At 40.7% G+C, this 17,611-nt stretch overlaps 1 protein-coding gene across 2 annotated transcripts in view; it reads right to left on the bottom strand.

Annotated features, from left to right (window-relative positions):
- The window catches only part of REPS2 (RALBP1 associated Eps domain containing 2), a 227,760-nt gene that overhangs the window by 92,362 nt on the left and 117,787 nt on the right, over window positions 1–17,611 (bottom strand). For both annotated transcript variants that reach the window (XM_032620885.1, XM_032620887.1), the window contains exons 9-13: window positions 14,536–14,630; window positions 9,538–9,607; window positions 8,030–8,069; window positions 3,567–3,638; window positions 345–481 (exon numbers count right to left, since the gene is read on the bottom strand). In XM_032620885.1, the coding sequence (XP_032476776.1) occupies window positions 345–481; window positions 3,567–3,638; window positions 8,030–8,069; window positions 9,538–9,607; window positions 14,536–14,630 (414 nt within the window). The remainder of the gene's footprint in view (window positions 1–344; window positions 482–3,566; window positions 3,639–8,029; window positions 8,070–9,537; window positions 9,608–14,535; window positions 14,631–17,611) is intronic.

Raw genomic sequence — 17,611 nt, 5'->3', positions numbered from 1 at the left:
ACCGAGACCTTTCACAGAAGAACGGCATAAGCGTCTGAGGAAATCACAGATGGCAATCCTGGACACAAATCACCACGACGCAGAGAACAAGACCCTGGCCACACACTCAGTGCACTGTCTGGGGAGGAAGCATTTTCATCCTCTGGGTACAGAATTTCATAATTCCTGGTCCATAGCAAGTGTGGGCAAGGCTCCAGACACACGTGATATCTATGTGCCAGCCACGTGAAGGCCATCCGGGCCAGGTCTGCTCATTCTCTGGACCCACAGAGGCCTCTGTAGTGACACCCATCCAATGACTCCAACAGGAAAGGGAAGGGCTGGGGCGCAGAGGGGCACTTCACCTGGCACACTGGGCTGGAAGACTTTATTCAGATCCAAGGAGGAGGCTCTGGAATGGGTTTTCTGTGGCCGCGGTGGCGGGGTGGGAGGGTCCTCGCCCCTCTTCATGGCCTCTTCTATGGAGGTGCTAGAGTAGGATCTGCAGCAAAATAAGGGAAGGTCAGAAGGCAGACAGCAAAGCTTTCCTCTCTGAAACTGGGCTGAAACAGAAAATACCCACAAAAGGCAAAGCGACTGCCAAGGCTTGCTGAGTTCCCGGAGGAGCCAGGCACGGTGCTGCTCCCTGGATACCACACCAGCTGCAACAAGCGCCCGACCCCCAAACCTGAGTCACAACCTTTTTTAACCTCTTTGCTCTTATTATACCTTAGACCTGAACTTACCCCAGAGGGAACGCTTTCTGTAAATTCAAATCCATTTCGATTGGAATTGTTAATAACACGTAAACCCTTCCACTTAGGTACTTCCATACTTTAATAGAAGGGCTTCATGGTATTAACTGACCGCAGAACCCTTCTCCTGTTTACATGCAAACGTGATAACAGGCACATATGGAACTGGGACAGATAAGCTGAGAGTAAGAATCAAATGTTCAACGGAATATGCCACAAATGAAATTCAGGAGAGGAAAACACACATCAGTCAGGTTGAGGGGCCTTGGTTGTCTTACCATGAGAAATACAGGTTTGGGGAAATTTTCAAAGCAAAAGCCTCCTCTTAACCTTCTCTCTCAATCTGTAACAAGGCAGGAGCTAACTAGGCAATTTCAGAGATTATAACTCCAATTCACGGCATTTAATGAAAAAGGAACTAAGTAAGTTGCTAAAGGTCACATAGCTAGAAGGTTACATAGGTTTCATTCAAATTCCAGTCTCAGTTTCTAAATTATATCTTTAAAATGTTCTGAGACTGCCTGCCTATAAGCCAGGGAAGAAAACTTGGGGCACAGCTAGACTATATATTAGAGCCCTACTTATTTTCTAAATTAATTCAACTCAGTACATTACTCTATCGCTTGGGAATAAGTTTGCGGATGAATTCCCAATATGATTTTCTAAGAAGCTCATGTGTACATCTTATATCTGTTCTATTCAGCTTCTGAGCTAACTTCCTGTCAAAGAAGAAAATGACCTTTGATCAGAGATGTGTCCTACAGATAAATTAAACTCAGAAAAGTGTCTTGGTATTTAGCTATTACAGTGGCACTTGGGAAATTAGAATCTATCCATTACTATTAAGCAACTTCAGTTCTCGGTAAAGCTGGTTTTGACATAGCAAGTTCTTATTTTCCTGAATAACTTCCTCAAGGTTTCTTTGTGGTAGTTCAGAGGTTTTTTGTCATGCAAGGTTGCAATCTTTAATAAAGCCACCATAATGGCATGTGACATGCTCTGGGGTGGTCCCTGTAACACAACTGGCAAGACACGCAAGACAAAGGCAGGCAGGAACTAGCAGGAAGGGTGCTCTGATCCTTTCAACCAGAATAAAAAGGAATCCATAGAAAAGGACAACAAAGTTTTCAAATGGGAACTCTTGATTAAAAAAGGAAATTAGAGACCCTGGCTAGAAAGAACTTTCTATGTCAGATACAGCTCTAGTGACATTTTTCACTCAAGAAAGAGAAAATAATGTGTACATGTATAAATCATGTGTGTGCGTGTGTATATATACACACATACATATAATTGAGCACACAATCTCAAACTACATCTTATTCCATTTTACTTCCATATATAACCTGCGTATTTGTATTTTTATATGGAAAGTTAAATGAATATCCAATAAGTGATACAGTAAAACTATGACTGCAACCAATTAAAACATAAATGTGCAGGGAATCAACAAAATGATGAACGTAGCAGTGTTAGAAGGGTGATGTCCCTTTCCCTTACATTTCTACATGGCTTTATTATTCTAAAAAGGAGGATTAAAATAATTTAATTCTCACGGTCTCAGTAAGGACCCAGTTGGGTGCAGTGAAAACAAAAACATCCAAATTAGACCAAGAGACCAATCCCTAAAAGAATCGTATATAAAATTTAGCAGACATATTAATAATAGAATATGTGACTGAGATTTTGTCATTTCACTTGCTTTGAGAGGAAGCCAGCAGAAGTAAAAACTGTGAGGTTCAATTTCTGCCATTCAGAGAAGGGTTTGCCTACTAGGAAGGCAGATAAATGTTACTATTCATACATCCTAAAGCCAGCATGGACTAACTTGTAAAAGATCCATTCATCCTTCAAAAACAGGATGAGCAAATGTGGTGGCCATTGAGAGAAACAGGAACTATAACTTCTTTTCCTACCAAAATGAATTAGTGTACCTATTATTTTAAAAAATATGAACACAGATATCTGTACCTTCTACAAGGGGGTAACTCTTTGACTTACAAGGAGACGAGAGCTCCTTAAATTGGCAATATTGCAAGCATACAAAATACGATCCGATTTAAATTCACTTTCTCAGGAATACATCTAGCAGCCAAAGGAAGAAAAACGTCACTAAGAGCCAAAGCAAAACTTGGAAAACACACACGTAGCATCCTGTCTCCCACTGCAGTCTACTGGTAAAGAGCAGTCTCAACACCATTTCCCCTCTCTGAGGTTCTAGTATTTCCATGAGAGTCTGTATTTCTCTTCATTCCTCCCTTCTGATGTCTGATGTCAACCACAGCACTGCCTTACTGGCTCTCCCTCTTCTACTAACCTCTACTGACTTAAAAACTGTGAAGTTGAGAAGAGGCTCTAAGAGGATGAAACAGTCCACAAACACTGCTTACCTGAAGTTCCGAGCTGCACTGAAATTGCTGAAGCATTTTAGTTCCCTACTCTAGATTTTATCCCCCAGACTTCCTATTTTTGGGTGTGCACCTTGTCATGATAGGACATTTCAGTGTTAGTTACCTTTTAACGGTATTTCCCGCTTTCCAAAGCTACTTTCCCCCTATTCGTTATCATCCTGCAGCAAGAGGGTCACATCACATTGCCCCTTCTTTGTGTCAGGTGGCTGGAGAGCAGCAGCCCCTCCCCCAGCACCAACAAACCCAGAAACTAAGCGCCTCCCCAGCAGCACTGCGGGCTCCAGTCAGGCCCCTCATGACGAGTGAACTCACCCTCATCCTAAGCTTCAAATTGAAGGGAAAAGATTTTGGGTTGGGAGGTTTGTTTCTAGTCAGGGGCATGGCACAAAGGGCATTCAAGTAGAAGTTAAACAAACACTACCTGGATCTTGGTCTTGCTTTGAGACTGTTGGAATCCTTAGGAGTGGCTGAAACAAAGATTAGTTGTTGTTTGCTTGGGTTTCATGTCTGCAGTTAAACAGGTTTTAAGCAGCACCTGGGCTAGTACAGAACACATCAACAGGTAAACATGAGGTACAGGTATCCGTGTGGAAAACTTGACCGCTTCCACATTTTTGTGATTCCATAATTTTATTTCTAAAGCTAAAGGCACAATTAAAAAGAAAGAAAAACCAACATATTTTTCCTCTCATCAGAGCATTAGCCATGAAGCCATTCTCAAATCGAAGTTGATTAATGAACCAATTCCGGCCTAAAAGACAACTCTCTCAAGAGGTTATCTATTTATACAATGATGGGTTCAGACTTGAGGGTTTCTTGGTCTATCATGATAGCCTAGTAATAATAGATTTTGAACCAGTCTCCCCTGAAGGCTAGGAAGAAATCTACTGGGCTACATATTTTTAAGATTTTCTTAAAATACACCACCAGGACCACATGACCACAAGAAATCAAAGTCCCACAGTTAAGTCTAAATGATCTATGCAGCTTTTCCTATAAGAAAATATTCTTGCGTCCCAAATCGTAGAGAGAATATTATGAAGTGAAATCACTAAAATATTTTGTCAACCATACAACTTTTCCTTCTCCAATTTAAATCATGAACTAGCTTGTTCACTACCAACACACATGGAGCCTACTTTCCCATCATAAGTTGTTGGGAGTAATGAGAAATACTTACAAAAACATTAATCCTCTTTTTACGTTTTCAATCCTCTGTGGAAGACAACTTTAGAAACCACTAGCTGTGCTACGGTTTTGCAAACGTTGTAAATTTTTCATCATAAAATGTCATAAAAATTCAAAGAAAAAGTGCTACTAACTAGGAGCAAGGAGAATATAGTTTGTATACTGTTTGCACAAATTTTTCCGGAAAGAAAATGTCACACTGCATGATGCCATCCTCTTGAACATTACTCCAAAGATAAAACCCCTCCTTGGTATGAAGCATGCTGGATTTCTGACGATCATTAAACTCCTTGGGTTGGATAAGCAGGGCAGAATGCAGAGCTGAGATGCTAACAAGGCCCAAAGCAAACTAGCAACACACGTCCCCTTAGCTTCAGTCAGCTATAGAAGACGTGCTTTTCTCCCAACTGAAGCGCTCTGGCTTCTTGGAGTGAGGACACGGGCACCTTTTCACTGCAAACCACTGAAAGGCTGCTGGAGCCCCGAGAAGCACGGGAGGCCCAAGCAGCGTGAGCCTGCCTTGGCCGGTCTCGTGCGCCTGCACGAAGATGGACAACCACCTCCCCTGCTCCAGCCCCCTGGCGGCAAAAGATGGCGGCCCAAGAGAGCCTTTCCTCCAGCCCAGCAGGCTACCTGGGGCCACCTGGGGCTGCAAGGGCCACCCGCCACGGGGCTGAGGGCCACCCTCCAAGCGGGCCGCCCACGGCTGGCTCCAGCCCACTTCTCTCAGGCCCCACTGCTTCCCAGAAATATGTGCGCAGAAGTCTCAGCCATTTTAAAACACTGTTCCCCAAACCAGACCGCGGTGACCGTTACTTCCTTTGTCCAGTGCCACTATCTTTGTCTTTGTGACGGGGAGGCGGGGGGGGGGGGATGGGTGTGGAAGGAGCGGGGAACCCTGCTGGTGAGAGATAGACAGGCAGGCAGATGGCGTGATGGGTGTGGCTGAGCCGTGGAGACCAGGCTAGGAGTCCTGAGGTCCAGGGGCTACTCCTGGCCACGACCCTCTCTAGCTATGACCTCCGTGAACCTCAGTCTCCTCGCCTACAGAATGAAGATAATAAAAATGAGGCCCCTTTCTCACTCAGAGAGATAAGAAAGTGAAGGCACTTTAAAAACTTAAATGTATTCTAGAATTGCAACGTATTACTGCTGTAGGGTGTTCCTAATTTTTCAAGCTTAGAAATCTGGTTTTGAAATTCAGTTCCTTCTAGGACAGCACGGGAGGTGCAGGTGAGTGCAGGGAATGGAAAGAGAGACCAAGGGGTGGCCGCCAGCAACTGGGCAGCTGTGAGAATCACCAACAGCAGGCTGAAGACTACAGCGTGAGGGCGAGCAGGCCCTACGCCCTCGGCAGGACCTGGAGACACACAGAAAAAGATGGCCACGGTGCAGTATAGCCTTTTGAATTAGGCTAGAATGTGCCGTTAGCTAAGAAATCCATCAGATTCCACTAATATGTACATGTTCAGTACTTAAAAGGGTAAGGGTCTATGAGAAAAATATGTAACAAGGAATACCGCATTCCCTGATGACAGAGTCCCATATCCCATCTGTAAGCCACCACATTTTCTTCACCACCATTACTATTATCATGGTTATCACCACCCACTGTGGAAGGAAGAGCAAAAGAGGGAAATGAGATCCCAGGCAGGGCTGGTAAGCTTCCACAGGTTCGAGATCAGAAAAAGCTGGAGCACACGATTTTAAAGTCTTCCATCAGCCTCCAAGCCCCTGAAAGTCAGACTCAGCATTTGGAGCATGTGAATATCCACAAAAATGGCAAGGGCAGGTTGGGTCAGAATCCAGGCAGAAGCCCACGGGCGGATCACAGCTTCTCACTGAGCTGGGCAGAGGGAAGAAGAATGAGAACTTCCTAGAACACTCCAGGCATGTCATCTTTCCAGGAAACAGAAACAGGATAGGAGGGCAAGCCTAAAGTTTAATTCTCCAGAAGGCGGCAACTCAACTGAGGTGAACTGCCCACATGGCACGGACAGCCTTCCAGAATTAGAAACCACCACCTTGAAACTCTTGTGTCTCCCGCTAGGAATCCAAACATTCCCCGGAAAAGAGGGTATTAAATACGTTTTCAGATGAGGGATTCCCTCATATCCACTCCAGAAAGGGCAGCAAAGGGAAGAACAAATCAGAAACCACATAGCATGCTCCCAGACAGAATGTGAAACAAATTCAGATATACTTCACGTACTGTGGCACGCACACCCTGATAGGTTCTGTCTGGTGACGCCATGCCCCATTCAATGAAGGAATGTTGAAAATGACATCTAAAGCTCATGCCCCAGAGAACACGTAATGCTCATGGGAAAAATAGGAAGAGTTATTAGCCTAAAAGGCTGTTGGAGAAGCACAATTTAACTCTCCAAATTTAAATAACTTTTACTGATACCATAACACGAAGTTTACAAAAACTAGGATGTATCCACTTCATTTCCAGAAATTAAGAGTTGGAAAGTACCTACCTCAGGCATCTATCCTACACAAATAGAGCATTTCCGCCTATGATGAAGGAACCTGAATCAGTTCCAAAAGCCAAAACTAGGCTTGAGAATTCCTACCACTTTTGGAGTCATAGTTGATCTACGATCTTAATTTTCTATTTCTTAACGTCGCTTTCTAGAGGTAGTGGTTCCCAAAATAGGCTGAACACTGGAACCCCCTGGGAGGGAGGGGCTGCCTAAAAATACAGATTCTTAGGCCTCATCACTGCAATCAATCATATAATCTCGTTCATATTCATTCTCCCTCCCTCCGTCCCTCTCTCTCCCTCTACCCTCTCTCTTTAAACCCTAAATGAACTTAGTGTTTGGGGAAATACTGTACTGTAGCATAAGCCTCGATGTATATTGATTCCTTCGTTCCAACTTTAAAAAAATAAAGCCTGGATGATAGCTAGTAAACCAAACAAACATGATTTACTTATGAATATTAACAGAGATAACACTAAAAGAGAAAGCAGCAACTTCTTTCATGTGCTCATAACCAGAGCTCCAAAACAGTAATGCCATCCCTAGCCAGTTTGTTCTCAGCTAGGTTTCAGTGATGGCTCTGTCGAGAAAGCTGAGGCCACAGGCCTGACCATCTCCATGGTTCCCAGACACAGTTCTGACTCTCCAAGAACCTGGGCAAATACGACTTTTATTTCTCTCCTTGGAATCCACTCCATGTGTAAGCACATTTACCTGCCTTCTTGGTGGTGAGCATAATGAAAGCGTTTGAGATTTATGCTTTGGAAATGGAGTTTCACCTGTGAGCCTCCCATTAATCCACCCCATCAGCTTACTCTACACAGAAATCACAATGGCTTGTTGAAATCTTCCCAAATCCAAGCCTTCTCAATCTTATACTTAGTGACAATGAGACCCTCGATTCAAACTGAGAAATCCTTTCAGTAAAACCTATATTCAGAAATTAAAAAGAAATCACCCTCTTCTCATACCTGAGAAGAGGGGAGGAGTAAAAAAGAAACCAAAGGTTTCCTTAGAATAAACACAAGACAAATATTTGGACAGAAATATTATATATATATATATATATATATATTATATATATACTATCACAGATGTACCAGTTTTCTCACTGAAACTACAGGGTTGTTTTTGTTTGTTTGTTTGTTTTAGAAATAACTACATTAAAAATGTATTAAATTGGTTTTCTCCTACCTGAATCCTCGACATATCCTTTGGTAAGGCTTCATCCGTAGCACTCTTCAAAGCTAGCAGTGTTTCGTTTTGTTTTTAAAGAACAAGAGAGGGAAAAGTAAAGAAAAAAAAAATTTATGTCTCAGACACATTACATTAAAACAAAGAACCCCTAGTCATCACTTATGAAAACGGTGTTACAAACATCTATAAGTTGCTTATAGCACTTACTAAAACAATAAAAGTCTCCTAAACTATGGTAACAGGTTCTCCTCCTACAGAGAACAGAGGTATTTTCAATGTTCCAGAGAGAGTGCCTCTAGTGGCTGGGAGGAGTATTACCAGGAAGTATCAAATTTCCCCATTTCTTTCCTGACATCCAGAGCAAAGATATAAGGACCTCTCTGAGAGTGAGAGCCAGGATTCAGGATTTTTAGAGCTCGCGAGGTTATTCCAATGGGTAGTCAAGGCTAAGACCCACTAGTAAAGACAGTAATCAGAGTACTTGCTGCCACAGACAACATCTAGGTCTGTCTGCCTCTCCTGAGCAAATACTGAAACAGAGAGCATGCAATTACTGTTTCCTAATGGGAAACATTTTTCATGTTTAACTCCCATACAAAGCTACATCCATGGCAGGGTCACGATAACAAAAACCTGAAATAACTTCACTGATTTTTAGTCCCTTCAGATAAGCCTTTCATTCATGGGCAGTGAATCAATAACAGATAATAGAAGGAATACGGGCTTGAGAATTCGAAAATCTTGGTTCTCATCCCTGCTCTTTTTCTTACTGAGCAAATAATTCATACTGCCTGAACTTTAGTTTACTCATCTCTATATTTTATGTGATAAAACATACCAGCCTCCATTCCATTTTGTGAGGACTGAATCATACAGTGCATGAGGAAGGACCTGATAGATTATAAAGCATTATATAGAAGTACGGCAGGAGGTGGGGTGTTCCTCCTGCTCTTCTAGATAAGTCCCAGGCCAACTCATCCCTGTGCTTGATGCTAGCTGTAACACGGAACACCGTGCTGCACTGCTCTCACCCGTCCAGTAAGATAAGCAAATCATCACAACCCAACACCCACAAAGTCACAGAGAATAAAGCCCAGGGGCAGAAACTCTCTCCAGAAGGTAACTTCCTCGAGGATTAGACCTGTGTGCAAATGTGCATGTATATTGACATTCTGGGATCACATCTGCCAACACAAGATGTTATGCTCACAAACCGTTCAGCTTCTAGTCATTTCCTAATTAGTACGACCAGATTCCAATAAAAGGTGTTGGAGTAGCCTGAGGGTCAGCAGTGAGCACAGGGTCATAACTGAAGGGCTGTGGACACTCAAGGTCTTGTTACCACTTTATGAACTATAGTTTCGTCACAGCAACTGGAACTACTTAATCCATCCAAATGTTTTCATATACAGAGAACAGTCCTCAGATGCTCTAGAAGCCAGCCACTCCAAGAGAAGTAGATTAAAAATATACATAGGTAAAACGTCCCTAAAGGGAGAAAACTCATTCTTTCCATACCTTGTTTGTCATCACCAGTCACATCTTGGGTAGGGACAGGAAAGTCGGCCATGTCTTTAATAGATAGCTTCTTGGAAAAGAAAAGTAAATTAATAATATGGGTTGGAATGGAAATGAAGTGATGTGCACATCTGATGCAAATGTTTTTAAAAGCTATGTATCTTGCCAATATTTCTGTCTCCCATAAACCCTGACATTTAATACTATTTTATTTTTTAGATTTCTAGTGGGGTATAAGTTAATTTGTATTGAAAAATTTATATACATAGAGGGAAAAAATAATGACTTAGATTGAAGTACATGTATAGACCACACATTATATCTCAATCTGGTGTGGGACTCAGCCAGAGTTGTGGAGCGTTTGCCCACGACTCCAGTCAAGAACAAACCTGTGCTCTAGGTACTTTCTCACAAGCAGAGAGAGGTTCTGACAAGTGGCCCCATCACATGGGTATTTGCCAGGATCTCTTATGTAGAGGGTGTTCAACCCTGATTCAAACAGCCTCCTTGTCATGGAATAAGAGAATTTTACTGATGAGCAGAACAAAATTTTCTGCTAACTCACTGAAGGAAGAAGTCCTCACTTACACTAAGAAGATGAATACCCAAATTGATCAAGTATTGATTAGTTTAAAATTCTATGTAAAATCTACTTACTATAATTTCTTCTACACTCTCAATTAACATGGACTCTGTCCTCTGATAAGATTAAAGGATAATACATATTCATAGTTGATATATATATGTAAACACATTCTAGAAAGATATATAAAAATTGAAGGGTGATTGGTAGGTGGGAATAGGGATAAGAGGAGAACTTGCCATTATATGCCTTTTGATATTCTTTTTATTTTAAACATATTTAAAAAATCAAATAAAGATAAATTTTAAAACTTAAAGAAGTAGGGTAAATTCCTGGAGTTAGCTGGTGCTCCAAAAGGTTAACTGGTTTACCTCTCAGAATCTGAACAGCCCAAGAGACCTAAGCAATACTTCTGTTTTCAAACTGTTTCAAAGAATGGAGTTAGAATACTGCTTGGTGGTAACCTGATCTAGGGTTTAGCCATCCACAGGCAAGTCATTCTTGGCATTACAATGAAGCCTCCAGATGTAACTGAGAACAGAGAATGTATCTCAACAGCGCCCTTCTTTCATTTTCTTGTCCCACGTGGATTGTAATCCAGATCCTTAGCAGAATAAAATAATTTAGGAGTAGAAAATATGGATAAAAAGAAATCCAAAAGAACACTGTTGAAAGAAATTTTAAAAATCTAAATAAAAGGAAAGACACCCCGTGCTCGTGGTCAGAAGACTTAATATTGTTAAGATGGTAATATTCTCTAAATCCATCTACAGATTTGAAGCAATCCTTCTTGCTTTTTTGCAGAATTTGACCAGCTGGTCGTAAATTTCATATAAAAATGTAAGGGACCCAGAATAGCAAAAATATTCTTGAAAAAGAAGAACAACTTACCAGAAAGTTATAGTAATCAAGACACTGTAGTACTCACATAATGACAGACATATAGATCAATGGAATAGAATTGAGAATCCATAAAATAAACCCTTAAATTTGTGGTCCACTGATTTTCAGTAAGCGTACAAAACAATTCAGTGGGAGAAAACTGTCTATTCAAAAAATGATACTGGGACAACTCGATATCCATATAAAAATAAAGAATGAAGTTGGTCCTCTTCTTCACAGCATATATAAAAATTCACTCAAGATGGATCACAGACCTAAATGTAGACCTAAAACTATAAAAACCCTTAGAAGAAAACATAGGAATAAACCTTCATGATCTTGTATTAGGCAATGGTTTCTTAGATATGACACCAAAAGCACAAGCAAAAAAAGAAAAAAATTAGATAAACTGAACTTCATCAAAATATAAAACATTTGTGTTACAAAGGATACTATCAAGAAAGGGAGGGAAAAACAAAGAAAAATACTTGCAAATTATACATTTAATAAGAGATTTATATCCAGAATATATAAAGAACACTTACAACTCAATAAACAACCCAGTTTATAAATGGACAAGGGATAGGAATAGCTATTTCACCAAAGAAGACATACAAATGGCTAATTAGCACACAAAAAGATGCTCAATATCAGTAGTCATTAGGAAATTCAAATCAAAACCACGAGATACCACTTTACTCCCACTAGGGTGGCTCAAATCAAAAAGACAGATAATAACCAATGTTAACAAGGATATGGGGAAACTGGAACCCTCATACACTGCTGGTGGAGGAATGTAAAATGGTGCAGCTGCTCTGGAAAGTAGTTTGTGAGTTCCTCAAAAAGTTAAGCACGAGGTACAATATGATCCAATGATTCCACTCCTCAATATATACTCAAGAGAACTGAAAACATGTGTGCACACAAAAACCTGTACATGGACATTCAGAGCAGCATTTTTTCTAACAGCCCAAAAGGGGAAACAACCCAAATGTCCATCAGCTGAAGAATGGACCAACAAAAATCGTGTTAGTATCCATACAACGGAATACTATTCAGCAATAAAAAGGAATGAAGCACTGATACATGCTACAATGTGAATGAACTTTAAAACATTACACAAAGTGATCTCATCACAAGAAAAAAATTTTTTTCCTAATTCTTTAATAGCGTATTTATGTGAGATGATGGATGTTCACTAAACACAGTAATCATTTCAAGATGTATGTAAGTCAAATCATTTTGCTGTATGTACACCTTAAACTTATCCAGTGCTATATGTCAACTCTATCTCAATAAAACTGGAAGATCAAAAGCAAACATTATACTAAGTGAAAGAAGCCTGTCACAAAAGACCACATATTTTACGTTTCTATTTATATGAAATGTCCAGAATAGGCAAATTCAGAGACAGAAAATAGCTTAATGATTACTAGAGGCTGGGGAAAGCGGGGAACAGTAGATGACTGCTAATGGGTACAGGCTTTCATTTTGGAGTGATGAAGATGTTCTAAAATTCGACTATAGTGCTGGTTGCACAACTGTCAATATAAAAAAATCCACTGAATACTTTATACAAATTGTATACTTTAGATGAATATGGTATATGAATTATATCTCAATAAGCCTGTTTACAAAAGAAAGAAATCCAGTAATCTAAGAAGCACTGCTAAAGACAAGTGTCGCTGAAATTATAATCTTTAATTCTTGATGGAAATAAGTACATGGTACAGCTCTGCTGTCTTTAGAAAAAGATGTACTGCTGAGCAAACTTCTCAAGACCTGACTCAGCTATAGCTCCATTCACAACAAACACCTTTATGGAGTCATCCTTCACAGGGCTGCTACCAAGATCTATCTAAACTCCAAGCATGGGGAATTCCCTGGCAGTCCAATGGTTAGGACTACACGCTTTCACTGCCGAGGGCCCAGGTTCAATCGCTGGTTGGGGAACTAAGATCCCACAAGCCATGTGGCGTGGCCAAAAAAATAATAGTAATAAAATAAAATAAACTCCAAGCATGCATTCCTGTGTTTAAAATATCTCCATTTCCAGGCTTCACAGACACCTGGATATTCGCTCCTTTCCTTTTAGAGACGATAAGTGAGTACATGAAGAACAGCAACATGAGTCAGTAATTAATTTCCCCAAAAACAAACAGCATTATTTATCTCTGTTGGAAAAGCAGAGACCATCTGATAGCATGGCAAGTTGGAACAAAATGTTTAACTAGAAAAAATGTGAATTATGACGTTTTTAGTAAATCACCCAACAACAACATAATTTTACACAAGCAGGGGTACCCATAGCAAAAAAAAGTTTTAAATAAAACAAAAAATAAACCAAAACAAACAAAAAATAAAACAGGGCAACTGTATAAGACAGTTGTAGAGATGTCTGTCCTGGCCTGACAGACAAACGTCTCCGTACACTGTCAGCAACCCCAGAGTACACCGAGGGCCGGGAAAAGTGACTGACAATCAGACTTGCTTCACCATCACACACATTCTACAGAAAAAGAAATTGAAAAAGCCAAAACTCTTAGAATGCACCTCTATCGCTCCACCTGAAATCACCTTATCTCCTTCCCAAGAGTAGAAATCTGCTGAGGAAAGGAACACGGAGGCTACGACTCAAAGAGCAGTAGAGAGGCCAAGAGAGACGTTATCAGAGGGGGCGCAGCAGAAGCAGGCTTGATTCGCTCAGAGAAGAGCAGAGGATGGCATCCACAACATGCACTACAGGCACGAGAGCCTTGTGGGAAAGAATAAATAATCACACACAATCACAAGAAATTTTTTAAATGGCCCTGTATCCTGCCTTTGACTTCTATCATCTTGCAACGTCAGAGCACTGTAATAGGAGTCTATGAACAAACCTCCATTTATGAAACATTTCCAGACTTTTTTCAGGGTGGGAACAGCAGATATCATAAGTTGTCATCACAGCAATCATAATGGTGGTGACGGTGACGAAAGTGCTGATATTAACAATAACCATAAGGACCCCTAAAGCACACAGTTAAGCCCCTGCATCAGCGGCCCAACGTTATAGGAATTCTTCAGGTTTCTCTTGAGGATCATCCAAATCAGGCAGCTTTCAATGTGATCTGGGGCCCTCATATACAGTTCTCAAACCTCCTCTCAAAACTGTTCTGATTCATTACACCTTGTTAATAATCAGCTGCTAAAAATACAACTTTACAATGTTTACTTCAAAATTAAAGCTCGGTTAAAGTAAATAACCTGGCTTACGTTTTCCTGGCTTAGTTTGGCTATACCTAAATTTCACCTCTAAAAGGTCAAGAGGCTACTTTGCTTTTTTCACCAAATCTAGTTTTAGGGAGAAGAGAAAAAAAGATAATTATAGATATATCTGGTGTCCAGATTTGAAATGCTGAGCTCCAAAGTAAGTACTAAGTATTAAGAGAAATCGTTATGAAAGCAAGTTTTCCAGAGTTTGTAAAGAACAATCAGCTAATGGATTTAATAGTACACACATCCTTACTTATTAACATATGAAGATCTTTTACCTCCATCCGATTCAAGTCACGGGGTTGTTGGTTTGCTGGCACTGACTCAGAATAAGAATCAAATAACGCACACTCCCACTTGGGCTTAGGAAACGCTAAGAAGAAACAAAAGAATGCATAAGAATATATACTATAGTCATGGTGGTCATTGCTTCCTAGCAGCTTTTCTGTGCTTGGTAAATAGAGCAACAAAATCAGCCAGCTCCTATATGCGAGAGATGGCACTAATCACGCTGAGGTAGTATTTCAAGTTCTTTACGTATACAAGCTAGTACTTCTGCCATGCCCACTTTACACGCAATAAAACTAAGGGGCAGCGAAGGTAAGCACCTTAGTCAAGGTCAGAGAGCCAGTAAATGAAGAGCAGGGGCTTGAACTGCCAGCACTCCTGCTGGAAGGTCCATGCTGTCAGCATTTCATGTTGTAACACAGAAGTCATTTTCCACCTTAACCATCACTATCACAATACTTCAGTTTCAACTAAGCTACTAGCAGCATTTTAAAATGGCAGTAACTATGGTGATAGTTTGAATACCATAAACATTAACTGAGGAAATACTTCATTTTAGCTATTACTACTGGAAGTAAACAGACAAGATCTTACAATGATATGTGCCGAAGAAAGCTTTATGAAGTACTCATTTCTTTTGGTTAGCAGGAATAACAAAAATAAGAACACAAGTTCTTCCTGATTTATAACTATGAAATAATCACATTATGGGTTTCTGCCAATATAGTATAGTGACAGCAGCTATTAGCTGGGTAGCTGAGTGGATCAGCATAAGAAAAACCATCCTACCTGGTAAGCTAACACTGAACACTCACACTATTTCTTAGAAACAGATTCTGTTTCACCACTTTTGTCACAAAGTAAGTAAAAAATAAATGTCTCAACAACTAGGAAAATTGTCATTATTCCAAAGAGGAAAAGCAGACTGTGGTAGACAGTAAACAGAAGCTACAAATCAAATTTGTCAAGACCAGCTATTAAGAAATCAAAATTTTAGTGCCATGTTTAAAAACATTTTTTGAATCAAATGTTAAAAATAGATTGGCAGGGACTTCCCTGGTGGCACAGTGGTTAAGGATCACCTGCCAACACAGGGGACGTGGGTTCGAGCCCTGGTCCAGGAAGATCCCACATGCCGCAGAGCAACTAAGCCCTTGCGCCACAACTACTGAGCCTCGCGCTAGAGCCTGCGAGCCACAACTACTGAGCCCGCGAGCCATAACTACTGAAGCCCGCGTGCCTAGAGCCCGTGCTCCGCAACAAGAGAAGTCACCACAATGAGAAGCCTGTTCGTCGCAACCAGAGAAAGCCCGCTCGCAGCAACAAAGACCCAACACAGCCAAAAATAAAATAAATTTATTTAAAAAAATTTAAAAGCACAGAGAAGACCCAAAGAGTTCTGGCCATTTTCTTGAACCAAATACAAAAATAAACAAGGTTAATAAACCATTTAAAAGTCAACTACTAAACCCTTAGGGTTTGCCATACTATCACTAAGTTTGATGGGACTTTATGAGGTCTCATGGTTTTTGTTAGAACTATTTAATTATTACTTAAGATTAATCCCACAAACTCTGGAAATGATGTGCAATTTTTGTTTAATTGAAGGGTATATGATGGATTCTTCTTCAGTTGTTTCTATATAAATGCATGCTCCATAAAAGGCCATTAAGAAATGGGGGGTGGACTTCATTCAAAATAAAGGGAGATGCTCTTGACTGAGGCTCTATTTTTTACACTCCCCTGTACTGCGTAAGCAAGGTAAACGCAGCCATTTGCAGCAGTAAAGGAATCAAGAGGCTATTTCTCTTTTGTTAATACACTTTTTGCTCAGGGCTTTCAGACCTTTAAAAATTTCATCAGTGACTTTTGAAACACTCCGTGAAACACCTGAACACCTACAAAGTGACTCCTCAAATAAGAAGTCATGACACCCAGCCTAGGTTCCATAGCCACACCACATAAGAACAAGGAAACAGCATTCCTCAAGACCCCAAACAGGAAAGAGAGGGAGGAGAGAGAGCGAGACAGAGACAGGGACACAGAGAGAGACACTAAAGAGGAAAAAGAGCAGTGCATCATGCTGCCCAACTGCAAACTAGTTCCTGGGGACCCCTGAGGGTCTCCCCCAGACTGTAAGGAAGGGGAACACGCTGGAGTTACGGCCCGCTGGAGTCAGAAAGCAGCTGCTATTAGCAAAGTCCAAGCTCTGAAACAAGTAATAGCTTTTGCTCTCTGAACCCTCCCCTTTGTACATTTTCTGAGGGTCTCTGGGCAAGATCCCAGAATGGGTCATGCTTCCCCCAACATGTTCACCGGTCCCTGGCACCAGCCACATAATTAGTCTCTTCCTTTTGGTTGAGCCTCCACCCCGTCACTACCTAACACAGAATGACAGACTTTTTATTTAAGAGTCAGAGACCCGAAGACTGACTTAGATAAGTCACTGGGTACTCTGAATCTAGTGTCATTATGAGGAGGGGACAAGACAAGATAATCTAAGGCCTTTCCAGATCTAACCAGGAAATTTATGATCTGTTCATGACTAATCACATTTTCTTTAGACACTGTTTCCCTCATGCCAATAATCATCAATGACTAAGCTCTCATGTTTTAGAGGCCCTCTCTAAAAAGTGAGAAAGTCTGTTGAAAGCACCAGCTATTTCTGGACCCTTTCGATGAAGGCTATACTTCTGTGAATAATAAAATTCACATCAGAAATCAGCCCACTGCCTTTGAAAGGGCAAGAGACACTATTAATTTTTTCAATCTTCCAAAGAAGTTAATACAAAGGTTGGACTCACTACGACTCTTTCCTATCCAAAGGATTTGGGGGTAACTGTTTTATTAATGAGAAAGACAAAGAGAGCTCTATTCTAACTTTCTGGCGTGCTAGAATGTTCTATATCTGATTGCAGTTACATGGGTGGATACATATTTTAAAAATCGAGTGTACATTTAAGATCGGAGCCTTTCATACATTTCACTGCATGTAATTTTTAAACTTTTTCATTAGGTACAAGACTCCTAGTCCATTCCGTTGCCCAAGGCCACTCGGGGACATCG

Source organism: Phocoena sinus, chromosome X (assembly GCF_008692025.1).
Source record: "Phocoena sinus isolate mPhoSin1 chromosome X, mPhoSin1.pri, whole genome shotgun sequence".
In the NCBI taxonomy this organism is placed as follows: Eukaryota; Metazoa; Chordata; class Mammalia; order Artiodactyla; family Phocoenidae; genus Phocoena; species Phocoena sinus.
This window is presented reverse-complemented; position numbering and strand designations above follow the sequence as displayed.